The sequence below is a fragment of the Salvia splendens genome, chromosome 10, assembly GCF_004379255.2.
Source record: "Salvia splendens isolate huo1 chromosome 10, SspV2, whole genome shotgun sequence".
NCBI lineage: Eukaryota > Viridiplantae > Streptophyta > Magnoliopsida > Lamiales > Lamiaceae > Salvia > Salvia splendens.
The window spans coordinates 23,818,339-23,839,869 of NC_056041.1; the positions used below are offsets into that span (position 1 = coordinate 23,818,339).

A 21,531-nucleotide genomic window follows, 5' to 3' on the forward strand; every position below is an offset into this window, starting at 1 on the left:
GTAGAGAGAGAGATAAACTCGTTAAAACAAGTGGTGCGAGTGAAATGTAGTTCAACGAGCCGTATATATAAAGTTTTTTTTTTAATTAAAAATCGAGACATTTGCCGGGACGTCCGTCGTAGCACCATCCCGACGGACGTCGTCGAAAAGCCGCATAATTCCGATGTCCGCAAGCGACGTCCGCGTCCGCCGGGTTTATGCCTAATGGCGGACGTCCAGCACCGACGTTCGGCGTGCCGGTCCGACGTCCGCTGGGATGCCAGCGGACGCTCTAAGAATCAATCATCCCAGCGGACGCTCTAAGAATCAATCTATTGATTTCAAACTTCACCAAATCAGTTAAATAGCAGCTGGATATTATTCCGACATAAAAGATCTTCCATTTTCTTCATCGTAGAAAGGGCATGAATCTGTGTCTGAAGCCACCGTGTTCGATAACATCCTCTTCATACTCCGCCGCGAGGAGGAAAGACAAGAAACACGATCCCATTTACCGAAACAAGACCCCAATAACTCTCCCTTTCCCCAAATCACACCCAACCCCACTCTTGCTCCAGCGCAGACTCCCTCCCCAATCCAAGAAGCAAGCCTTAGAAAACATCATAACCGATTTAGAGTCCTCCGCCAAAAATGGCATCGAATTAAACGATCCCCAAATTTTTGCGTCCCTTTTGGAGTCTTGTTTCCAGTTGGAAGCGATCGATTACGGCGTAAGAGTTCACAACCTTATTCCAGAGAAGCTCCTGCGCAAGAATGTGGGGATCGCATCGAAGCTTTTGAGGTTATACGCGTGTAGTGGGCAAATCGAGAAAGCCCACGAGGTGTTCGACGGAATGTCTGACCGAAACTCCTCGGCTTTCCAGTGGAATTCGCTTATCTCTGGGTATGCTGAGACGGGCCAATACGAAGATGCGTTGGCGTTGTTCTTTCAGATGGTGGAGGATGGAGTCCGGCCCGATCAGTACACGTTTCCGAGGGTGTTGAAAGCGTGTGGAGGAGTTGGAGTGGTTCGGATCGGGGAAGAAGTTCATCGCTGGGTGGTTCGCTCGGGTTTTGGAAACAACGCGTTTGTTTTGAATGCGCTAGTCGATATGTATGCGAAATGCGGTGACATTGTTAGAGCTAGGAAGGTTTTTGATGGAATTAAGGGAAAGGAGTTGGTTTCTTGGAATTCAATGATAAATGGATATATTAGGCATGGTTTGATAATCGAAGCACTCTCTCTACTTCGTCGGATGGTGGTCGAGGGAATTGAGCCTGATGGGGTCACTTTGTCAGCGGTTATGACAAGCGTGCTTCTTGAGAAAATTGGAAGAGAAGTTCATGGATGGGTTGTTCATAGAGGGATGGAATGGAACTTATCCGTGTGCAACTCATTGATGGTTTTCTACGTGAACCAGAATGACCTGGAGAAAGCGACATGGTTGTTTGAGTGTATGCCGGAGAGGGATGTAGTTTCGTGGAATTCTATCATTTCAGCTCACTCTAAAGATCCCGTAGCCCTAGCGTATTTTGACCGGATGTTGGAGTGTGGTGCCTCGTCGCCAGATGGCATCACATTCGTCTCCTTGTTGTCTGCTTGTGCTCACTCAGGAATGGTTAGGGATGGAGAGAGGTTATTTCGGATGATGGTGGAGAGGTATGAGATGAGGCCGAGCATGGCGCATTATTCGTGCATGGTGAATCTTTATGGAAGGGCGGGGTTGGTTGATGAAGCGTATGAGTTTATAGAGAAGAGAATGGAGATGGAGGCTGGGCCGACTGTTTGGGGAGCGTTGCTGTATGGTTGTTACCTTCATGGTAACGTTGAGCTCGGGGAGAGAGCTGCAGAGCGTCTGTTTGAGTTGGAGCCGGACGGTGAGCATAATTTCCAGCTCCTGATTAAGATTTATCAGAAAGCTGGATGTTATGAGGATGCTGAGAGAGTAAGAGGTGTGATGATGGAAAGGGGCCTGTAGATTTTGTGCTTGATTTTATGTTGGGATAAGTTGCTTTCATAAAATGGAGCAGAAGAAGTGATGCTGGGATGCATGTTAATTACTTCTATTTTTGTTGCAAGTGATTGATGGAGAGGCAGTGGCATGTTGAAAAGTGAACTATTCTAGTGTTATAAAATAGAATTCTAGATTATTGTTACAGTAATATATTGAAAGGTAATAAAAATTACAATAAATTTACCAGATTAGCTTAGCATGTTCATCTTCCCAATTTGATCACCTGCTATTCCACTTTCAAATTCAATTTTTTTGCGAGTCTGATTAACATGACACAAACACACACAGATGTTCTCTTATATAGAAAGCATAAATTGTTCACTTGAAATATACAGTATTACACATATTCTCCTCTAACACAAACACACAAACACACACAAATAGTTGAGTTTAAGTAGAGTGAATTACACACATTCTCCTCTACTCAACTGATACAGATTCTCCAGGCTCCAAGAGTAGTGACATTACTTCAAAGCCGCGATATGGTTGATTGCAGGAAAGGATAGTCGGTATATCCTACAACGGGATCGTGGGTATAGAAGGTAGTCCTGACGTATTTGTTCAAAGGCGCATTAACCTTCAGTCTCTCAACCAAATCCGGGTTTGAAATGAAGAGGCGTCCGTAGGCCACCAAGTCAGCATCCCCCTCCGCCACGGCTTGGATCCCTAGGTCCCTGGTGAAGCCGCCACTACAGATGAACGTTCCTTGATACGCATTCCGCCAGGTTCTCAAGAGCTGTGCCTCCTCATCTTCGCTGCCTGGCCTGCCCGACTCTGTCTGACCGTAGGCTGTGTATCGCGGCTGAGTGATGTGTAAATAGGCAAGCTTGGAACCGCAGTCTGACTGCAGTTTATTGAGTCTGTCAATGACAGCTAGTCCAAGGGTGCGTGGATTGGAGTCCATAGCATCAAGATGATCGATTGCAGGTGATATTCTGACGCCTACCCGATCAGCACCGATAGCAGAAACAACAGCTTGAACAACCTGGATTATAAGTTTGCAGCGGTTTTGGAGAGATCCACCGTACTCATCTGTGCGCTCGTTGATCCCATCCTTCATAAATTGGTCGAGGAGGTAACCGTGAGCTCCGTGGATCTCAATGCCATCAAATCCTGTTCACTTGATGCAGGTTAGTATGCAGAATTTTCGATAAAAACGATAGACCAGACCAGACCTGCTTCAATTGCGTTTATCGCAGACTGTCGATATTCGTGTACAATCTGAGGCAACTCGTGAGTGTCCAATTTGCGGGGGGTGGGATAAATCTCGTACTTTCCGTTTGGAAGTAGCACTCTCCACCTCTTGGATATTGGTTTGTCCGTTGAAGAGATTGGTGCAATACCACCAGGCTGTAGTTCTGTTACCAGAGACGTAATCAAATGCAAACTCTATATATCGTACAAACCCCAAACTATGATCTATACCGTTAGATTTCAAAATTTAATGTCAACATATGATACATAACGTCAACAAAAAATGTCAACACAACGGCAACATTGCCAACCGATTGACGTTGTGCCGACATTTTTGTTATCTGTCAGCGTCAAATCTTGAAATCTAATGGTCCAAATCATAGTTTGTGTTGACATGTTTGTTACTCCCTCCATTCCATAGGAGTAGAGTCATTTTGCTATTTTGGTACTTTTTCATTTCCTAATTTATTTTTCCTTTACTTAACTTGTGGCTAAAAGAAACGTTTCCGCTACTATGGAACATAGTGAGTACGTAATTAGGGTCAAATCTTGAAATCTATGTAGAAAAGATGGAGTTTGGCGATTATCACTACTCTGGTTTACCTGGATGAGAAGCTCGGCCGACATGCCAGAGCTGGCAGAAGATAACTGCGCCCTTAGCATGAACCTTGTGCACCACGGGCTTCCACGCCTCCACTTGCTCCTTGTTGAAGATTCCCGGCACGTGAGGGAACCTGCAGTTTGCAATCACACACATATTATATGAATCACTCTCTCCAATAATTGAATTGACGATCTTACCCTGCGGAATAGGGGGAGATCATGGTGCCCTCCGTGATCAGAAATCCGCCTTCCGTCGCTCTCTGCTCGTAGTACTCGCCCAGCGCCGAATTCGGCATCGCGCCCAACGCCCTGCATCGAGTCATCGGCGCCAAAACCACTCTAACAAAAACATTCTTCATCAGATTTCAATTCTCACAGCAACAACCAATTATCACAATCCGATCTAGAGAAACACATACCTGTGGGAGAGACTGTGCTGGCCCATCTTGCAAGGGGAAAAGAGCGACGCCTTCGTTTCCGCCATCGCTGCTTGCTTTGCTGAATCTGACTTGCAACTAATTGTAGTCGCTATTTAAAGGAGGGCGGTGGACGGTGGCCTGAGGAGGGTGAAGAGAGGGGAAAAGGAGATCAATAATCAAGGTTTGGTAGTGGTAGGGACTAGTGGGGTTGCTGTTTAGCATTTTATAGTGGCTGAAAGTTTTGCGCACGATTTTGACATGCAAATTATTAAAGTTGATGTAATTGGGTCTCGATTCCACCGTTAGTCAACCCAACATTTCCAGTTCACACATCTCATAAAACACTCAAAATATATTTTTCAATTTTATTTCTATTACATTTGCGTTAACAGGTATAGTCGTACTCGTATACACAACAATACCATATTTACAATATTGGTATACGTTGGAATCTAACCTATCCAACATAGTTTGACCGAATCCTGATCGAGTCTTACAAGTGATCAAATATTAGATTTATGAAATTAAATAATACAGAATTGATTTTTATACGAGTGAATTATTGTAGTAGTATATTGATTCTCTCTTAAACCTTTTTTTATGAATAATATATTTTGAATTTAACTTTATTTCATTATAGAATTATGAGATTAATTAAAATGTATGATAATTTAATCTCACACTTATAAATAAATAACTCTTCATTAATCTTGTACTCATTTATGTTTAAGGTAATTTTACACTTTCATTTTTAGTTTGTCTAATGAAAAATGTCATTTTTTTTCTCATTTTTCTATTTTGAGATATACACAAAAAATAATATCATTTCTAAAAATGAAAAGTTCTCTCTTATGCTTTACTCATTTTTTTCCATCTCTCCCACACTTTACCTACTTTTCATCCATATATCTCTTACTATGCTTACTTTTTCCTCTACTCTTTTACTTTATCAATTTCTCATGAAAATTTGTGTCGTCCATAAATAAGGCTATTTTTTATAGACGGATGGAGTATAAAAATATTTTTTTCCCTCTCCATTTAATAAACAAAATATTTCCTAAAATCTCGTATCATCACACAAGTGTGACATCTACCTTGAGATGTGAGAGTATTTAAGGGACTAAATTATTACTTGCAACAATTATGTGACAAGTGATGGGCTGCTAATGTCCACGTTCGTGTAACCGTCATCGCCTTCCAGCCTCGTTAAGGCCACATGCCTTGGGACTTGGACTCGGTTCTTAGGACTTGACATTTGGGTTGTTCTTTGGGCTTACTTCGAGCCCACTTTAATCTTTTTGGACAACGAAAATAGACCAAATTAAATCAGGTTTTTGGCCTTAAAAACCATAAACTTTATCTGAATTCCAGTTTTTTCCACCAACTTTAAGATTGATTTTTAAAACCACAAACTTTTGTTTCATTTGTTATATTCCAACCCGACCCGAATACCAAATCTTCGGTGTAAAATTGTCCAATGTGGACAGTCGTAAATATGACTTGGAAACCGATTTTGACTGTGAAATAACACTATTTTTTAATTAAACTTCAAATTATATAAATAGTCTTTAAAGAATTTCTGGATATGCAGTTTGTGTTGAGCTCCTCAATCTGCAATGAATTTAAGAAATAATCTTCACGAATTTCTGGCGATGCAATCTGCAATTCTCGAGCTCCTTCTTCATCAAAAGCTATAGAAATAGAAGTATCTAGATACACTCGTTCCATAGAACAAAGAGTTGGGGGAGAAGAAGAACTCTTATTGATAATCTCCAAAAATCTGATTACAAAGTAAAGTGAAGACTATTTATACTAACTAACAACTAAAACGATAACAACAATATTAGCTAGCTAAAACACAATTAGCATTTTCCCTTTCACCATTTAATGAGTCAGCGCTGACTGAATGCCAAATCAGCATGTATCTATGTATCACCAATTTCATCATCTTCATCATGCCCCTTCAAGATGGATTGTAAATACTGTTTAAGTTCATCTTGTCCAAAATAGCTTGGAAGGTTGTATCCCCTAAAGGCTTAGAAAAAATATCAGCAATCTGCAAATTGTTTCTGATATGCAACGGTTTAATGACTCCATTCAAATACTTTTCCCTAATTGTGTGACAAGCAATCTCTATGTGGTTAGTTCTCTCATGGAAAACTGGATTAGAGCATATGTAAATAGCAGACTGATTATCACATTACAAAAACACAACTTTCTCAGTTTTTACTCCAAAGTCACCAAGCAAAGTCATTGTCCACACCATCTCACAAGTTGTCTGAGCCATAGCTTTATACTCTACTTCTGGAAATGATCTAGAAATAGTATTTTGTTTCTTAGCTTTCCAAGAGATCAAAGAATTACCTAGAAACAAGCAGTACCCTGTCATGGACTTCCTTTTATCAGGACGTGCTGCCCAATCAGCATCTGAGAAGATGCTCAGTGTAGGTTTGTTGCTGCTGGAATAGAACAATCCATGAGCTGGAGTTTCCTTCAGGTACTTCAAAATCTTTTCTGTTGCTTGCCAATGCTCAACACATGGCTTGGATACATATTGACTTAACTTATGAACTGCAAAAGTGATGTCTGGCCTTGTGATGCACAGATACAAAAGTCTCCCAATGAGTCTTCTGTATTTTGATGAGTCTTCCATAGGAGGTGTTGAGTCCAGCTGCAGTTCCTTCATGGGATCCATAGGAACAGATGATGGTTTGCAACCCATGAGACATGTATCTTTCAAATCCATAGTGTACTTTCTTTGTGAAATTTGAATCCCTTTCTTGGTTCTAACTATCTCACGTCCAATGAAGTATTTTGGAGTTCCCAAATCTTTAAACTTGAAATGTTGAGTTAAGAATGAATTGTAGTGTGAGAGTTTTGGGGTTCAGGTCTAGATGTTGGTGGAGATATCTATGTGGAAGATGAGGGAAAATCAGAATAAGGTAGATGAGATAAGGGAAAATCTTCTTCATGAAAGATCACATTTCTAGTGATGATTTCTTGCATGGAATTCATCTCAAGCATTTTATATCCCTTGTATCCAGCATGATACCCCAGAAGAACACACTTAAGAGGCTCTAGGAGAAAATTTGTCCCTGTCCCTATTCAAAGTAGAAGCATAACAAAGGCAAATTTCACACAAGTAATGTTTTTTATGGATGAATGAAAGTGTATCAGACATAGATTTCAACCTAGTGTAAGATAAATGTCCAAGTCTCATGTGCCAAACATCAATATTAACCACAGAGTTGACACTAAGAGATGGAGGAACATATATAGAATTGCTGATAAAAGTGGGATTAGCTAAAGAACCTTGAGCTATCTTAGGTCCTGAATCCACATAAAGTATGTATAGATTGGCCAAACGGCCACTCCCAATCACATTGGCCTGAGAAACTTCCTGAATTTCAATTGAGTCAAGAGTGAATATGACAGTACATGAAAGATCACTTGTCAAAGAGCTAACTGAAATGAGGTTGAAAGTAAATGATGGAACATATAAGACAGAGTGGAGGATGATAGAAGGAGTCAGAAAAATTGTTCCTATGTGAGAAATAGATGTAGTTGCACCATTTGGTAACTTGACAGAAGCATTGTGAACAGTGGATGAACTAAAAGTGCTGGGTTACAATAGACATAGTGAGTGGCTCCTATATCTAGAAGCCAAACAGGAGTAGATGTGGATATACTTGCAATAAGAGGATGGAAAAGAGTAGTACCTGTGAATGAGGAGATTGAGTAGGTGAGGGTACATGTTGTGCGGCTGAAGGGGTAATGGATGAGGTAGGAGCAAGCTGGCTTTGCAAAAGTGCTATCAGCTGACATTGATCAAAAGTAGGCATACTTGGTGAGCTCTGCACAACTTTCTAATTCATATCTGGAAAACAATCATCAACAGAATTAACAGATTTAGAGGAACTATTGTCCTTTGAGTTAGGAAGTTTGAACATCCCCTTGTTGAATCCAGGTGGAAAACCATGGAGAGCGAAGCACTTATCAACAGTGTGATTCGTCTTTCAACAGTTATAGCACAATCTTCCTTTATTGAATGGAGAATATGCAACATTAGTTAAGTATGGTTGTTCACTCAAAGTTGGTGGTATAGATGAGACTCCACTGCCTTCAATTGTGCGTTCTCTCTCGTCTTGCAACACCAAAGAGAAGACCTTAGACAGAGTAGGCAAAGGAACAATGGACAAATGTCGCACTGTGACATCTGCAAGTGGTACAAACACACCATGAAACGGGTTGAGTATACTTGTATTCATCACAAACTATCCGTAAATTGGTAAAATAGGTATTCACATCATCGTGCCCTTGAGAAAGCGTCATCAGTTTCTGGCGAAGCTGATATATGTGAGTTGAATCGCATTGTGATCAGGGGCGTAGCTAATGTATTGGCGGGTGGGGCATTTGCCCCTCCTCAAATTATCCCACATACATATATTTACCTATACTTTCATTACAATATAGATATAATGCACCATTTATTCACTAAATGCCCCTCCTTAAATTCTTAAAAATTTTCTCTAAATATATTTTTGCCCCTCTTGAGACTTTATCCTAGCTTCGCCCCCGATTGTGATAAATGCTCACGCAGATGTGACCATATCTCCCAAGCATCATCGAGATACATAACGCTGGAGCAGATCTGAGGTGAGATAGGGTTTCTAATCCATGAAACCAAACTAATATAGCGGATCCAAACTGGAAGAAAAAGATCTCTCTCCTTTGGCCGCAACAACACTCCATTGACAAATTGGAGCTCATTTTTAGCAACTAGAGCAGTAATCACCGATAGACTCCAATTGATGTAATTAGAAAAGATTAAAGGCTGAGAAACCAACTGAAGAACAAGATTATCGCTCGGATGTAAGTAGTAAGAGCTACTGGAATCCTCGAACGGAGGAATGATAACATTTGCGTTGTGTCCACCACGACGACCATTCATAGCTGATCGAAAAATTAAATAGAAGGAAATGCGGAAGGTAGAAAGTTCACTGATACCAAGTAGAAATAGAAGAATCTGGATACACTCATTCCATAGAACAAAGAGTTGAGGGAGAAGAAGAAATCTTATTGATAATCTCCAAAAATCTGATTACAATGTAAAGTGAAGGTTATTTATTCTAACTAACAATTAAAACGATAACAGCAGTATTAGCTAGCTAAAACACAATTAGCACTTTCCATTTCACCATTTAATGAGTCAGCACTGACTGGATGCCAAATCAGCATATGTCCATGTATCACCAATTTCATCATCTTCATCAAGAGCTCCTCAATCCGCAAATCTCAATCAAACACACCTCGACCGGATCTATTTCTCATCTCTGCCTCATTCTCTCGCACAGCCGCGCGCAGCGCTGCCTCCTCCGCCGAATTCAAGGCAGCTTGAGCGATCAGATTTAGCCGCATCTGTTCCTATCTCTCGTCGGGGATGCTCACGTCCAACCTTCATTCTTGTCTAGCCCTTGTTCGATTCATTTTGTCTCTGTCATCTCGTGACGATCAGCCATCCACGTCACTGCTACGGCCCTTGTGCCACCTACACCGTTGTCTACCTTGTCATCGGCGTGCAAGCTGAAGTTGACTGCCCTCTTCATCGCTCTTCTCCTTCATGGAAATTTCCTCTTTTATTTCTAAAAATGTGAATGGGTGGAACTCATGAATAGACAAAGTTCGGAGGACTCATTTGCAAATATGAGAAGTATTTTGAAAGGTAGTTAAAACGGTTATGAAGCTGATTCTTGAAGTTGAAGAGCTCATCACCGTGGAGTATAAGAAGGGGATTAACTGCTGCATCATTATCAGATTCTCATCCCCCATGAGTTACAACAAGAAAAGAGAGAGCACTTTCTTTGTGAGGCATCTTTCAATCTTAGGGTCTTCATCGGTTGTGATTACCATGAACTCTTGTGTGTGTGGAAGTGTTTGAGTGCTTGTATTCTCTCGAGTGTTTGTTGTTAGGGTTTTGTATACTATAAATCACCTTTCGAGTGATTGGATACTGTAAAACTCTAATTGTTATTTTCCAATAAATGCAACAGATTATTTTTTGTCATAATGTTGTTATGTTTTACATTTAATGGTTGTTTATTGCATATTTAAATGTATAATCAAACGTAACAAAGTCTAAGTCTTTGTTTTAGTAGACCGGTTGTGGGCGTCATCCAATTTAAGGTAACACGGTCAGTTCTAAACAAAGAAAAATAAGAATTTCACAACCTAGATAGCCGTAGACTACCTATCGCGAAAGGTTGCAATGTCAGTCCGATTATTTCTAAGCCTTATTGAAATAAGATGACGTTGGTGTGGTATAGCACTGAATGGATCTAACAGCAAGACGAGTCTTTATGCTATCTACTGAAAGACGAGGTCTTGATAATTAATTTCTTAATCAATGTACGTTAGCACTGAGCATACGATATTGAGTATCTACTACTTTGACTTACCAAAGGTGCGGGTTATTCGTCACCCAACGATTCAGGTATATTGGGTAGTGGTGATCATTATCTAGCGGTGCTAGGATTGCTATTATGTTGAATCGTGCGCGAGGAGAGTCTCGTTTGATAACATCCACAAGAGGAGCTCGAAACAAGGTTTTATTATTCGGAAACTAGCTAGTTAGAGTTTAATTACTCTATGAATAATAAATAAGAGTTTCTGCTAAATAGATCAAATTTATGTGATCGGTAAATTTATGCACGCTTCCGCTGCCAACCCCTTCAATTGGTATCAGAGCCAGTCTTTGGCTCTGATTATTTGGATTTAAATTTCGCGAAATTCATGTATGCATGTGTTATTTGATTATGAAGCATGTTCTTGGTGTTTTTGTTTATTTATTATGCATGTTAAACTCAAGAACTATCGAATCAAAGAACTTGAATTACTCGATCGTACGAGACGTGTAACATCCCAAACTTTTGTGACTCTTTTAATACGTTATTGGAAATTATGAAACTTTTGTTTCTATGTGATTAAGTGAGTTGCGTGAAATAATTTGTCGTGGTTAATGTGAATGATGAGCTTGAGTTTTTATTTTTTTCCAATGAGGGGAAATAATTAATAGGATCATGCATTTATTCTTTCTCAAGTCAATTCATTGAAAAATTCGGCCCTCCCTAATTATTGAAATAGTACTTCTTTTTGTGGATTTAATTAATTGTTTTGGGACATTATTCCAAATTAAATCCAAACCAATGGACCTTAAATTACACTACATGAAATTCGAACTCCATCCTTTTATCCTTGGGAGTTTCGAAAATCTCCAATAGGAGATTGGATTATTTTTCATTTGATTTAATTGGTGCTTTATTGACTCTCTTCTTTTGAATATAATCCAATTAAATCATGTTATATTTTATTTCTTCACCCAAAATAAATAGAGAGTTGGGATTTTTGCCTTGGCTATTTGAGCCTAATTTTTCGGCACCCTCCAATTAATTTTGGAGAATATTTTATTTGTTTCCTATTTTGTGAAATCCTTTTTTTTATTCAAATAAATTCCTATGTCTAATTAATTGGGGGTGTGAATATTTTCCTTCTATTCTCCTCCATATCACACGCCCCTATGCTTATATTTTTCCTTGTGGGAATTTAAATAACTGTTACCTATTTTATGGGAGCCTTTTCCATAAAGAAATTACCAAATTTAAATCCCATTCTATTTAATTGGGGATTTAAATAATATTCTTGTGCAATGACCCAAGAATTTTCGGCCCCCACCCCTATTATTTCCTACTTGGAGATTTAATTTATTTGTTCCCTTATATTCATTATATTTATTTCCTAAGTGATGAATATATTCTACAAGAAAATACCAAATAAATCCCTTGTTGTGTACATGGAATTTTTGAAATTCCCTCACCTCCCACAAGCCTATTTTATTCTTTTAATTGTGAGATTTTTATTTATTAGCCTATATTTTAATTCCCCACAATTTATTTATTTAATTTACCCATGGATTAAACCTAGCAAATAAATAGCAAATAATCAAACCCTAGCCCCCATTCACCTCAAAATTTCGCTCTCCTCTCTACTCTCCCATCTCCAAAAATCTTCCATCCAACTCTTGTTCTTGCAATCCGTTGAAGTTATTTTCGAGAGTCTCCGACGGATCGCTTCGTTCATCGTTTCTACCGATCCGTTTTGTGTCAAAGAAGGTATATTGCTCACTTTTTTATCATCCTATCCGTTTTGACCATGTTCTTGATTCCTACATGCATGTAGAGGGTGTAGGTTCGATAGATCGCAAGTTTTAACGGGAGGGAAAGTGTGCTTCGTAAGAACTTGTTATTTTTGGCGTTGTTGTTTGAAATCATGTGAGTTGGATCGATTTATTGGGTGAATAATATGAGTTTGTATGCAAATATGTGTTTGAGGAACGTGTAAGCATGATTATGTGTTTTCCAGCATGAAAAATCGGTGGTTGTGTTGTGGAAGTTTAAAAACCCTATTTTCGAACTTGAACCAGAAATCTGTGATGCACGACCAGTGACTTATGATCTGTATTTGACCCATCAAACGAACGAATTTTGCTATCAAATGTTTACTGAGTAAACTTCAAGGTGTTTTCTGTGTCTCGTGTGAATTTCAGCCTGTTTTATCGGAAAATGAATTTTTAATAAATTTTTGAAGTTGACTGCGCAAATTTACCAGAAACTCGAGTTCTCGCCATGAACGTTTCGTTTTCTGTTTGACTGACCAAATGACCTCCGATTGATGTGATTCTTAAACTATATAAATATTTGAAGTGTCTTCTGAGTCGTGTTAAATTTTCAGCCTTTTTGGGCATTGGATGAAATTATGGTGAATTTTTCAAATGAACTGCGCAATACTGTCAGAAATTGTATGTTCCGACCAGAGAGTTTAATATGTGATATGACTGACTAAATGACGTGATTTCGGTGTGAATATTTTCATGTACGAACTTGAATGTGTCTTCTATATTGTGACCAAAATTTAGCTTCTTTTGAGGTCGGGTGAATTTATAGTAATTTTTACAAAACGGTCGCGCAGTTCTGCCAGTTTTCTGCCTTGTTAAAATAACTCTTATTTTCAAGTTTAAAAGTATTGTATGATGCATGTATGTCCAAGGAACGTGTCTAAATGGTGTAAGCACTTGTGACAAGTTGTAATGCGATACGTGTGTCTTCACACCTTTTTGACGTATGTTGGGTTGGGGGATTGAGAAAGACGATGAGAGAGAGACGATAGGACATGCATAGTAATATGTTGAAGTGTGAGACTGACTTATGTTGTCGTTGACAAGGGTGTTGTGTATTCGTGAACTCGAGGATCGAGAGTTGCTAAGTTGGGTTGTGAATTGCTAAGCGATCGAGGTGGGTTTTCTTTTCAAACCTTTTTACTTTTCTGAAAAATATTATGTGGTGATATAAAGGTGGTTTAACTGTTATGTCATGCCATGTTGTTTTTTTATGAGATTGTGTGCCTGATGCCTAGTTCGTATGAGTTTACTCCGTTAGGCTATATGGTTGTGTTGTGAAACGAATTCGGGTCTGAGTAGGGCAGTAAACCCTATCAGGCTGTGTACACTGGTGGGATCGTGAGCCGTCCTTGCAAGTCGGCCGGTCTCGTGGGCGAATAGTGTGGCCACACTTTCGTTGCACTGTGATGTGATTGATGGATTGATGTGACAAATGGGGAGATAAATTGTCTGGCCAGACTTGAATTTTTGTGTTTCTCGTGATATTTTTCTTACCACTTAAAACTCGAGATCACTGGTATGGATGACATAACTTATTAAAATGTTTTCGGCATGAGCCCATTGAGTACAACAAGTACTCAGCCATGCCTATTATTTTTCTTATGTGTAGGTTGAGCGAGATGTTGCGGTGGATGTTGAGCTGGCTAAAGACCCTATGATACGTTGTGTCGTCATACATAGGCGTGATCCTTGACTCTCCCTGAACCTTATTTATCCGCTGCTATGTTTTAAATTATGTCTTAAGACCTTAATCTTTCTGTGTTGTGTTTGAACATGTATGGTGACGTTAGGTTTAAACGAGTGTTTACGTTGTCTTTTTGAAAATGGTATTCTTCGAGATTTAAGTTAAATGTTTGTTTTACTTTAGTTAGTTGATGTATTTCTTAAGTCTAATTTTTCCCGTTGTCCTTTTTAAAAGTATTTTACCTTATGTCTTTTCAAAAAAAAAAAAATTAACTTTAAACTCTTTAAACTAAGTTGTTTTCTTCCTTTAAGTTAATCAAGATGTTCTTTTTAAATTGTTATTCATGCATGTCGGTCACGATCGCCGCGTTGTGGTACCCTTGTATGGGCGGTCGTGACAGAGTGGTATCAGAGCCTCGTTCTTTCGCTCTGGTCCGAGAGTCTTCTTTCACTTTAAGTCTAAGTTAGTGAACCCTTATTTGACTAGAAGTGTCACGAAGGCTCAACATCCAAAGCATCACGCTCAACCGATGAAAGTGAGGTATGTTTAAATTGTTGAAAGTATGGAAGATTGATGCATGAAAATGTATGATGATATGATATGACGTTGACAAGTTACGCATGTGAATGAATGATATGCATAAGGATGAGTTGTAATGGAATGATTATATGAGCATGATCGGTATGATAATTTAAGCATGCATTATGTGCGTAAATATGATGTTGTAATAGCATGATTGCGTGGAATACAAGTATGATTGACATGATAATTAAGACATGTATTGTATATACAAAGGTGATATCGATATGGTATGAATACGTGTGAGCATGAACTTAGTGATGTTGCTAAATGTGTATAATGCGCGAAAATACTACCACGATAGCATGCAAAGATATGAAACGTTAAGACAACGACAAATTTTCAAACTACGCGACAAACTTAAGAACTTTTTCGAACAAACAATAATACTTTTGGTGTTTTAAAAGAAACTTTCGTCTTCACATAGATGGTGCGAACGAAACGAACCGCGCTCAAGAGCAGTCAGTATAGTGCCAGAATGCGACAAGCGATATACGATTACGACCACTATGAGAGAGAGGAAGACAAAGCCTTGAGAGAGGTTGTTGCCCGTTTTGAGACCCTATGGCGAGATGTCTGCGGGTACCATGTAACGGCCTATGGTGGCATAAGGAGACTATTTGAGTTGATGCCCGACAATTGGGAGCCTTGGATGGAAACAACAGCCAGTCGGTTCACGTGGTACGAACCAAGAAACCAGATGATGGCTGGCGACATGAAAGGTTTTCTAAAGGCTTAACGTGTGCTTTGATTGACTCACGTTCCGAGCGACCACCGGCGACACAAGAAGGAAAAGATGAAACGGTATGGGAAGACAAAGACGTGATCGAGGTTAAACCCACGGCAGAAAGAGAAGCCGTACCACAAGAAAACATGGTTCCGGGTTTTGAGGATGATTATGTGGAAGATAGCATGGATATCGAAGAAGCCCTCCGCATGGTTGACGAGTATCACGTAGAAGAGGAAGAGGACCCGAAAGAGGAAGAAGACCCGGAAGAGGATCTTAACACTAGATAGATGAGTGATGTTGTTTTTTTTTTCCTTAAGTTGTTAAGACGATGGAAGTAGTACCTTTTTGTTTTGCGATCAAATGCTATGTCTTTCTTTTCCCACGTTGTTTATGGAAGTTTCCCTTTTCACGTGCTTTTAAGTACTTGTGTTTTTTTTACCGTATCGTACGCGGGCATGAAAGCGATGATGTTTTAATAACGATGTACTCACAACGGTGCTAACCTGTGTTTTAGATCAACATGCCCCCAAGACGTAGACGTGGTCCGCGTGTGGAGAACAATGTGGGGGAACAGACAAAAGGAAGTGTTGGGAATCCGCCCCCGCCTCCACCACCACCTCTACCCCAACCAAACGAAAGGGAGTACATCAAAGCCTTTCGGAAAGAGAACCCACCCAAGTTCGATGGATTGGGAGAGCCCCCGAAGGCGGAGGCATGGGTACGTGACATTGAGCGTGTCTTTGAGTTTATGGGATGCACGGACAGAGAACGCCTGGCTTGCGTGACGTATCAGCTGACAGGACCCGCTGACTTTTGGTGGGAAACGAAGAAGAGAACTATGGACCCCGCTCGCCGTGAGGCGCTTACTTGGGAGGAGTTTAAGGAAGAAGTTTACAATAAGTATGTTCCCATGAGTTATCGACGGGCGAAGGTAGTGGAGTTCCACACTTTAAAACAAGGAAGTATGACGGTCACGGAGTACGACCGCGCCCTATGTGAGATGACTCGTTATGCGCCAGAATTGGTGGATACAAACGAGAAGATGGCCGCGAAGTTCCGTTCCGGCCTTAGGCCAGAGATAAGGGTAGCGGTGGCAAGTCGCAGGGGAATTCCTTATTCCGAGGTATTGGGCTGTGCCTTAGATGTGGAGGAAGCACTGCCAAAGAATGAGAGGACAACAAACCCTACCCCATCTGCACCACAAGCGAACTTTAGAGATAAGAGGAAATGGGAGGGAAACCGAGCTCCTTTTGACAACAAGAGGCGTTTCTCCGCTTTTCGGTAACCACAGAATCATGGGCGCCAAATTGTGCCACATCAGAGGGGAAACCGCAGAGAACATCCTACTGTAATGGGTGCTCCAAGCATCATGTTGGGGAGTGCCGAGTTGGAGGCATTCGGTGTTATGCCTGCGGTGGAAACGGGCACGTGTCTCGAGAGTGCCCAAACAACAACAAAGGTGGAGTGAAGAATGGGCAAGGACAGAGACCACCACAGCAGCCTCAACCAATCCGACAAGTGGCCCCACAGCAAGCAAGGGCATATGCGCTCAAAGGGAATCAAGGGCAGGAACCCCAAGCCAGCAAGGGCAAAGAGAATTTGGCAGGTATGGGAAAGCTCCAACAACTGCCTATTATTGTGCTGTTTGATACGGGTGCTTCGCATTCTTTTATTTCCATGTCATGTGTGAATGCCTTAGAACTCCCTACTGCAATGCTTGAATCGAATTTGAATGTATCTTCACTGGTTGGAGGATTGATTGACATTGTGAGAACTTGCTCGAACATAGAGTTTGTGTTAGGAGAATTAGGAGTCGTGGCCCAGCTTTTGCACGTTATTCCTTTGGAGAATGTAGACATAATCTTGGGAATGGATTGGCTTACCGAGAACCACGCAACGATTTACTGTAAAGAGAGGCAGATTTCTTTTCAAGCCCCGGGCGAAGATCCGGCTATCTTGTATGGGATCTCCATGAACCGACGAACCTCCATAATCTCTGCTTTGCAAGCATCTACGATGATAAGAAAAGGGCGTCCGGCGTATCTGGTGTACTTGAATGGGGAGGAAATGAAGGATTTGAAAGTGGAAGACGTGGCAGTAGTGCGAGATTTTTCCGATGTGTTTCCAGAAGCTTTGCCAGGACCGCCACCCGACAGACAAGTGGAGTTCACTATTGATTTGGAACCAGGGTCGGCGCCAGTATCAAAGGCGCCATACCGAATGGCCCCTAAGGAGTTGGCCGAGTTGAAGGTTCAGTTGCATGAACTGTTAGACTTGGGTTTCATTCGACCCAGTGTGTCACCATTGGGAGCGCCAGTTTTGTTCGTTAAGAAGAAGGATGCAACGATGAGGATGTGCATCGACTACCGAGAGCTTAACAAGATGACCTTGAAGAATAAGTACCCACTGCCAAGGATTGACGACTTGTTTGACCAACTTCGAGGAGCGGGCGTATTCTCGAAAATGGATTTGAGATCAGGGTATCATCAACTAAAGGTTCGACGAGAGGATGTGCCTAAGACTGCTTTTCGCACTCGTTATGGCCATTATGAATTCGTCATGATGCCATTCGGGCTGACCAACGCCCCAGCCGTTTTCATGGACTTGATGAACCGAGTTTTCCACGAGTATCTTGACAAGTTTGTGTTAGTCTTCATCGACGACGTGTTGGTATACTCGAAGAACGAGGAGGAGCATGGACAGCACCTACGAACAGTGTTGGAAACGTTGCAAGGGGATAAACTTTATGCCAAGTTTAGTAAGTGTGAGTTTTGGTTGACTCGAGTGAACTTCCTTGGTCATATTGTGACGGCAAATGGGATTCAAGTAGACCCAGCAAAGGTCGAGGCCGTACAGAATTGGAAATCGCCGAAAACGCCAAGTGAAATCCGCAGTTTCTTGGGATTGGCGGGATATTATCGACGATTCATCGAGGGATTCTCTAAGATTGCGAGACCGATGACGCAACTACTAAAGAAAGGAATTAAGGTGGTTTGGACGCTAGAGTGCGAGGCGAGTTTCCAACTATTGAAGGAGAAATTGACTACAGCACCAGTCCTAGCGGTACCAGAACCCGACAAGGACTTTGCTGTCTATACGGACGCGTCGAAAGTAGGACTAGGATGTGTGTTAATGCAAGATGGGAAGGTGATAGCATATGCTTCCCGACAGTTGAGACCGAATGAGTTGAATTTTCCGACGCACGATTTGGAGTTAGCAGCAGTGGTGCATGCACTGAAAATTTAGAGACATCATCTCTACGGAGTGAGATGCGAAATCTACACCGATCACAAGAGTCTCAAGTACTTCTTCGAGCAGAAGGAGCTAAACATGCGACAACGAGTTGGTTAGAGGTCGTGAAAGACTATGACTGCGGTATTAATTACTATCCGGGCAAGGCGAACGTGGTCGCCGATGCTTTGAGTAGGAAGAACCAACCTCAACTGGCTTATTTCCTAACGCAAGAGGAAGCGCTGATTCACGAGTTCGACAAGATGAGAGTGGAGATAGTGAAAGCGCCCGAGACAGTGGGTGCAAGATTGGCGACGCTAGTGATTGAGCCAGATTTGAGGACCAAGCTCATAGAAGCCCAGCGACGTGATGGAAAGTTGGAGGAATTACGTGCAAAGGTGAGAGCCGAGAAGCTTGATCATTACCGTGAGGAGGCGGATAATGCTTTGACGTACGATGGGCGATTGTGTGTGCCAAGCGATGAGGTGCTAAAAGAGGAGATTTTGAGTGAAGCGCACGACACGCCTTACACCGCACACCCCGGAAGCACGAAGATATATCGGGATTTGAAGCAACGGTTTTGGTGGAGTGGAATGAAAGGGGACGTAGGGTCATATGTGGAATGATGTCTAGCATGCCAACAAGTGAAGGCCTTACACCAACGGCCATATGGGAAGTTACAACCGCTTGAAATTCCCGAATGGAAGTGGGAGCATCTAGCTATGGATTTCGTGACGGGTTTGCCAAAGTCACAGAAGGGCAACACTGCGATTTGGGTGATCATTGATCGACTTACTAAAATCGCGCACTTCTTACCGATTAAGATTACTTATGGCGCGGACAAGTTAGCTAGGCTCTACGTGAACGAGATTGTGCGATTGCATGGAGTGCCAAAGACCATTGTATCCGATCGCGATACGAAGTTCACATCAAAGTTTTGGATGAGTTTGCAACGAGAATTGGGCACACAACTGAACTTCAGCACTGCATATCACCCGCAATCGGATGGGTAGTCAGAGAGGACGATTCAGACACTTGAAGATATGTTGCGAGCAGTTGTCTTAGATCGAGGGGAAAGTTGGGAAACGGTTCTACCATTGGTTAAATTCGCCTAGAACAATAGCTATCAAGCGACGATCGATATGGCTCCGTATGAAGCCTTGTACAGCAGGAAGTATCAATCCCCACTTTATTGGGATGAAGTTGGCGAGAGGAAGATGTTAGGACCCGACGCTATAAAGGAGATGACCGAAATTGTGCATCAAATCCGCGCAAGGATCAAGGAAGCTCAAGATAGACAGAAGTCATATGCTGATGTGCGTCGAACAGAAATCAAATTCGAAGTTGGTGACAAAGTGTTCTTGAAAGTATCCCCGACGAGAGGAGTTGTGAGATTTGGAGTGAAGGGCAAGCTGAAACCGCGTTTTGTGGGACCGTACGAGATCATCGACGAAGTAGGTCCTGTAGCGTACCGATTAGCGTTACCTCCCAGCTTTGGGAACGTGCACAACATATTCCACGTGTCGCAGTTGCGCAAGTACGTGTTCGACCCCAAGCATGTGATTCATCAAGAGGAAGTTATCCTAACCCCCGACATGAGCTACGAGGAAAGGCCCGAAGCAATACTAGATCGGAAGGTACAAGAGCTTCGAAACAAGTCGATAGCGTCCGTGAAGGTGTTGTGGAAGCACCATGGTCCCGAGGAAGCTACGTGGGAGTTAGAAGACAAGATGAAAGAAAAGTTTCCCGAGCTGTTTGTGTGAGACGTTTAAATTTCGGGACGAAATTTCTGTTTAGAGGGGAAGGATGTAACATCCCAAACTTTTGTGACTCTTTTAATACGTTATTGGAATTTATGAAACTTTTGTTTCTATGTGATTAAGTGAGTTGCGTGAAATAATTTGTCGTGGTTAATGTGAATGATGAGCTTGAGTTTTTATTTTTTTCCAATGAGGGGAAATAATTAATAGGATCATGCATTTATTCTTTCTCAAGTCAATTCATTGAAAAATTCGGCTCTCCCTAATTATTGAAATAGTACTTCTTTTTGTGGATTTAATTAATTGTTTTGGGACATTATTCCAAATTAAATCCAAACCAATGGACCTTAAATTACACTACATGAAACTCGAACTCCATCCTTTTATCCTTGGGAGTTTCGAAAATCTCCAATAGGAGATTGGATTATTTTTCATTTGATTTAATTGGTGCTTTATTGACTCTCTTCTTTTGAATATAATCCAATTAAATCATGTTATATTTTATTTCTTCACCCCAAAATAAATAGAGAGTTGGGATTTTTGCCTTGGCTATTTGAGCCTAATTTTTCGGCACCCTCCAATTAATTTTGGAGAATATTTTATTTGTTTCCTATTTTGTGAAATCCTTTTTTTCATTCAAATAAATTCCTATGTCTAATTAATTGGGGGTGTGAATATTTTCCTTCTATTCTCCTCCATATCACACGCCCCTATGCTTATATTTTTCCTTGTGGGAATTTAAATAATTGTTACCTATTTTATGGGAGCCTTTTCCATAAAGAAATTACCAAATTTAAATCCCATTCTATTTAATTGGGGATTTAAATAATATCCTTGTGCAATGACCCAAGAATTTTTGGCCCCCACCCCTATTATTTCCTAATTGGAGATTTAATTTATTTGTTCCCTTATATTCATTATATTTATTTCCTAAGTTATGAATATATTCCACAAGAAAATACCAAATAAATCCCTTGTTGTGTATATGGAATTTTTGAAATTCCCTCACCTCCCACAAGCCTATTTTATTCTTTTAATTGTGGGATTTTTATTTATTAGCCTATATTTTAATTCCTCACAATTTATTTATTTGATTTACCCATGGAT

The 21,531-nt window shown here is 40.9% G+C and overlaps 4 protein-coding genes across 4 annotated transcripts; 2 read left to right on the forward strand and 2 right to left on the reverse strand.

Annotated features, from left to right (window-relative positions):
- The first annotated feature begins 326 nt into the window (after positions 1-326).
- Positions 327-2,185, forward strand: LOC121752074 (pentatricopeptide repeat-containing protein At4g25270, chloroplastic-like). Its single transcript, XM_042146950.1, has one exon. It carries the CDS (start codon positions 405-407, stop codon positions 1,956-1,958), a length of 1,554 nt encoding a protein of 517 aa, XP_042002884.1. The 5' UTR covers positions 327-404; the 3' UTR covers positions 1,959-2,185.
- Positions 2,186-2,258: 73 nt separating this feature from the next.
- On the reverse strand, positions 2,259-4,410 carry LOC121752075 (12-oxophytodienoate reductase 3-like). The gene is made up of 5 exons (XM_042146951.1): positions 4,211-4,410; positions 3,990-4,130; positions 3,792-3,922; positions 3,170-3,352; positions 2,259-3,107 (listed from the first exon to the last, which is right to left on the reverse strand). The coding sequence occupies exons 1-5, from the start codon at positions 4,273-4,275 to the stop codon at positions 2,464-2,466; spliced, it is 1,164 nt and encodes a 387-aa protein (XP_042002885.1). The 5' UTR covers positions 4,276-4,410; the 3' UTR covers positions 2,259-2,463.
- A 2,000-nt stretch (positions 4,411-6,410) lies between these two features.
- LOC121752798 (secreted RxLR effector protein 161-like) lies at positions 6,411-6,956 on the reverse strand. The gene has a single exon (XM_042147889.1). It carries the CDS (start codon positions 6,954-6,956, stop codon positions 6,411-6,413), a length of 546 nt encoding a protein of 181 aa, XP_042003823.1.
- An 8,997-nt stretch (positions 6,957-15,953) lies between these two features.
- LOC121752799 lies at positions 15,954-16,901 on the forward strand. The gene is made up of 2 exons (XM_042147890.1): positions 15,954-16,556; positions 16,725-16,901. The coding sequence occupies exons 1-2, from the start codon at positions 15,954-15,956 to the stop codon at positions 16,899-16,901; spliced, it is 780 nt and encodes a 259-aa protein (XP_042003824.1).
- Positions 16,902-21,531: the final 4,630 nt, after the last annotated feature.

What these genes read in the sequence shown, in the direction of transcription:
- LOC121752074 (XM_042146950.1), top strand. Translation starts at nt 405, where the DNA reads ATGAATCTGTGTCTGAAGCCACCGTGTTCGATAACATCCTCTTCATAC.
- LOC121752075 (XM_042146951.1), bottom strand. Translation starts at nt 4,275, where the DNA reads ATGGCGGAAACGAAGGCGTCGCTCTTTTCCCCTTGCAAGATGGGCCAG. An exon ending in CAGCACAGTCTCTCCCACAG is followed by an intron (nt 4,131 to 4,210) that starts GTATGTGTTTCT and finishes TGTTTTTGTTAG; the next exon opens with AGTGGTTTTGGCGCCGATGA. An exon ending in ATCTCCCCCTATTCCGCAGG is followed by an intron (nt 3,923 to 3,989) that starts GTAAGATCGTCA and finishes TGCAAACTGCAG; the next exon opens with GTTCCCTCACGTGCCGGGAA.
- LOC121752798 (XM_042147889.1), bottom strand. Translation starts at nt 6,956, where the DNA reads ATGGATTTGAAAGATACATGTCTCATGGGTTGCAAACCATCATCTGTT.
- LOC121752799 (XM_042147890.1), top strand. Translation starts at nt 15,954, where the DNA reads ATGCCCCCAAGACGTAGACGTGGTCCGCGTGTGGAGAACAATGTGGGG. An exon ending in GGGGAATTCCTTATTCCGAG is followed by an intron (nt 16,557 to 16,724) that starts GTATTGGGCTGT and finishes CGGTAACCACAG; the next exon opens with AATCATGGGCGCCAAATTGT.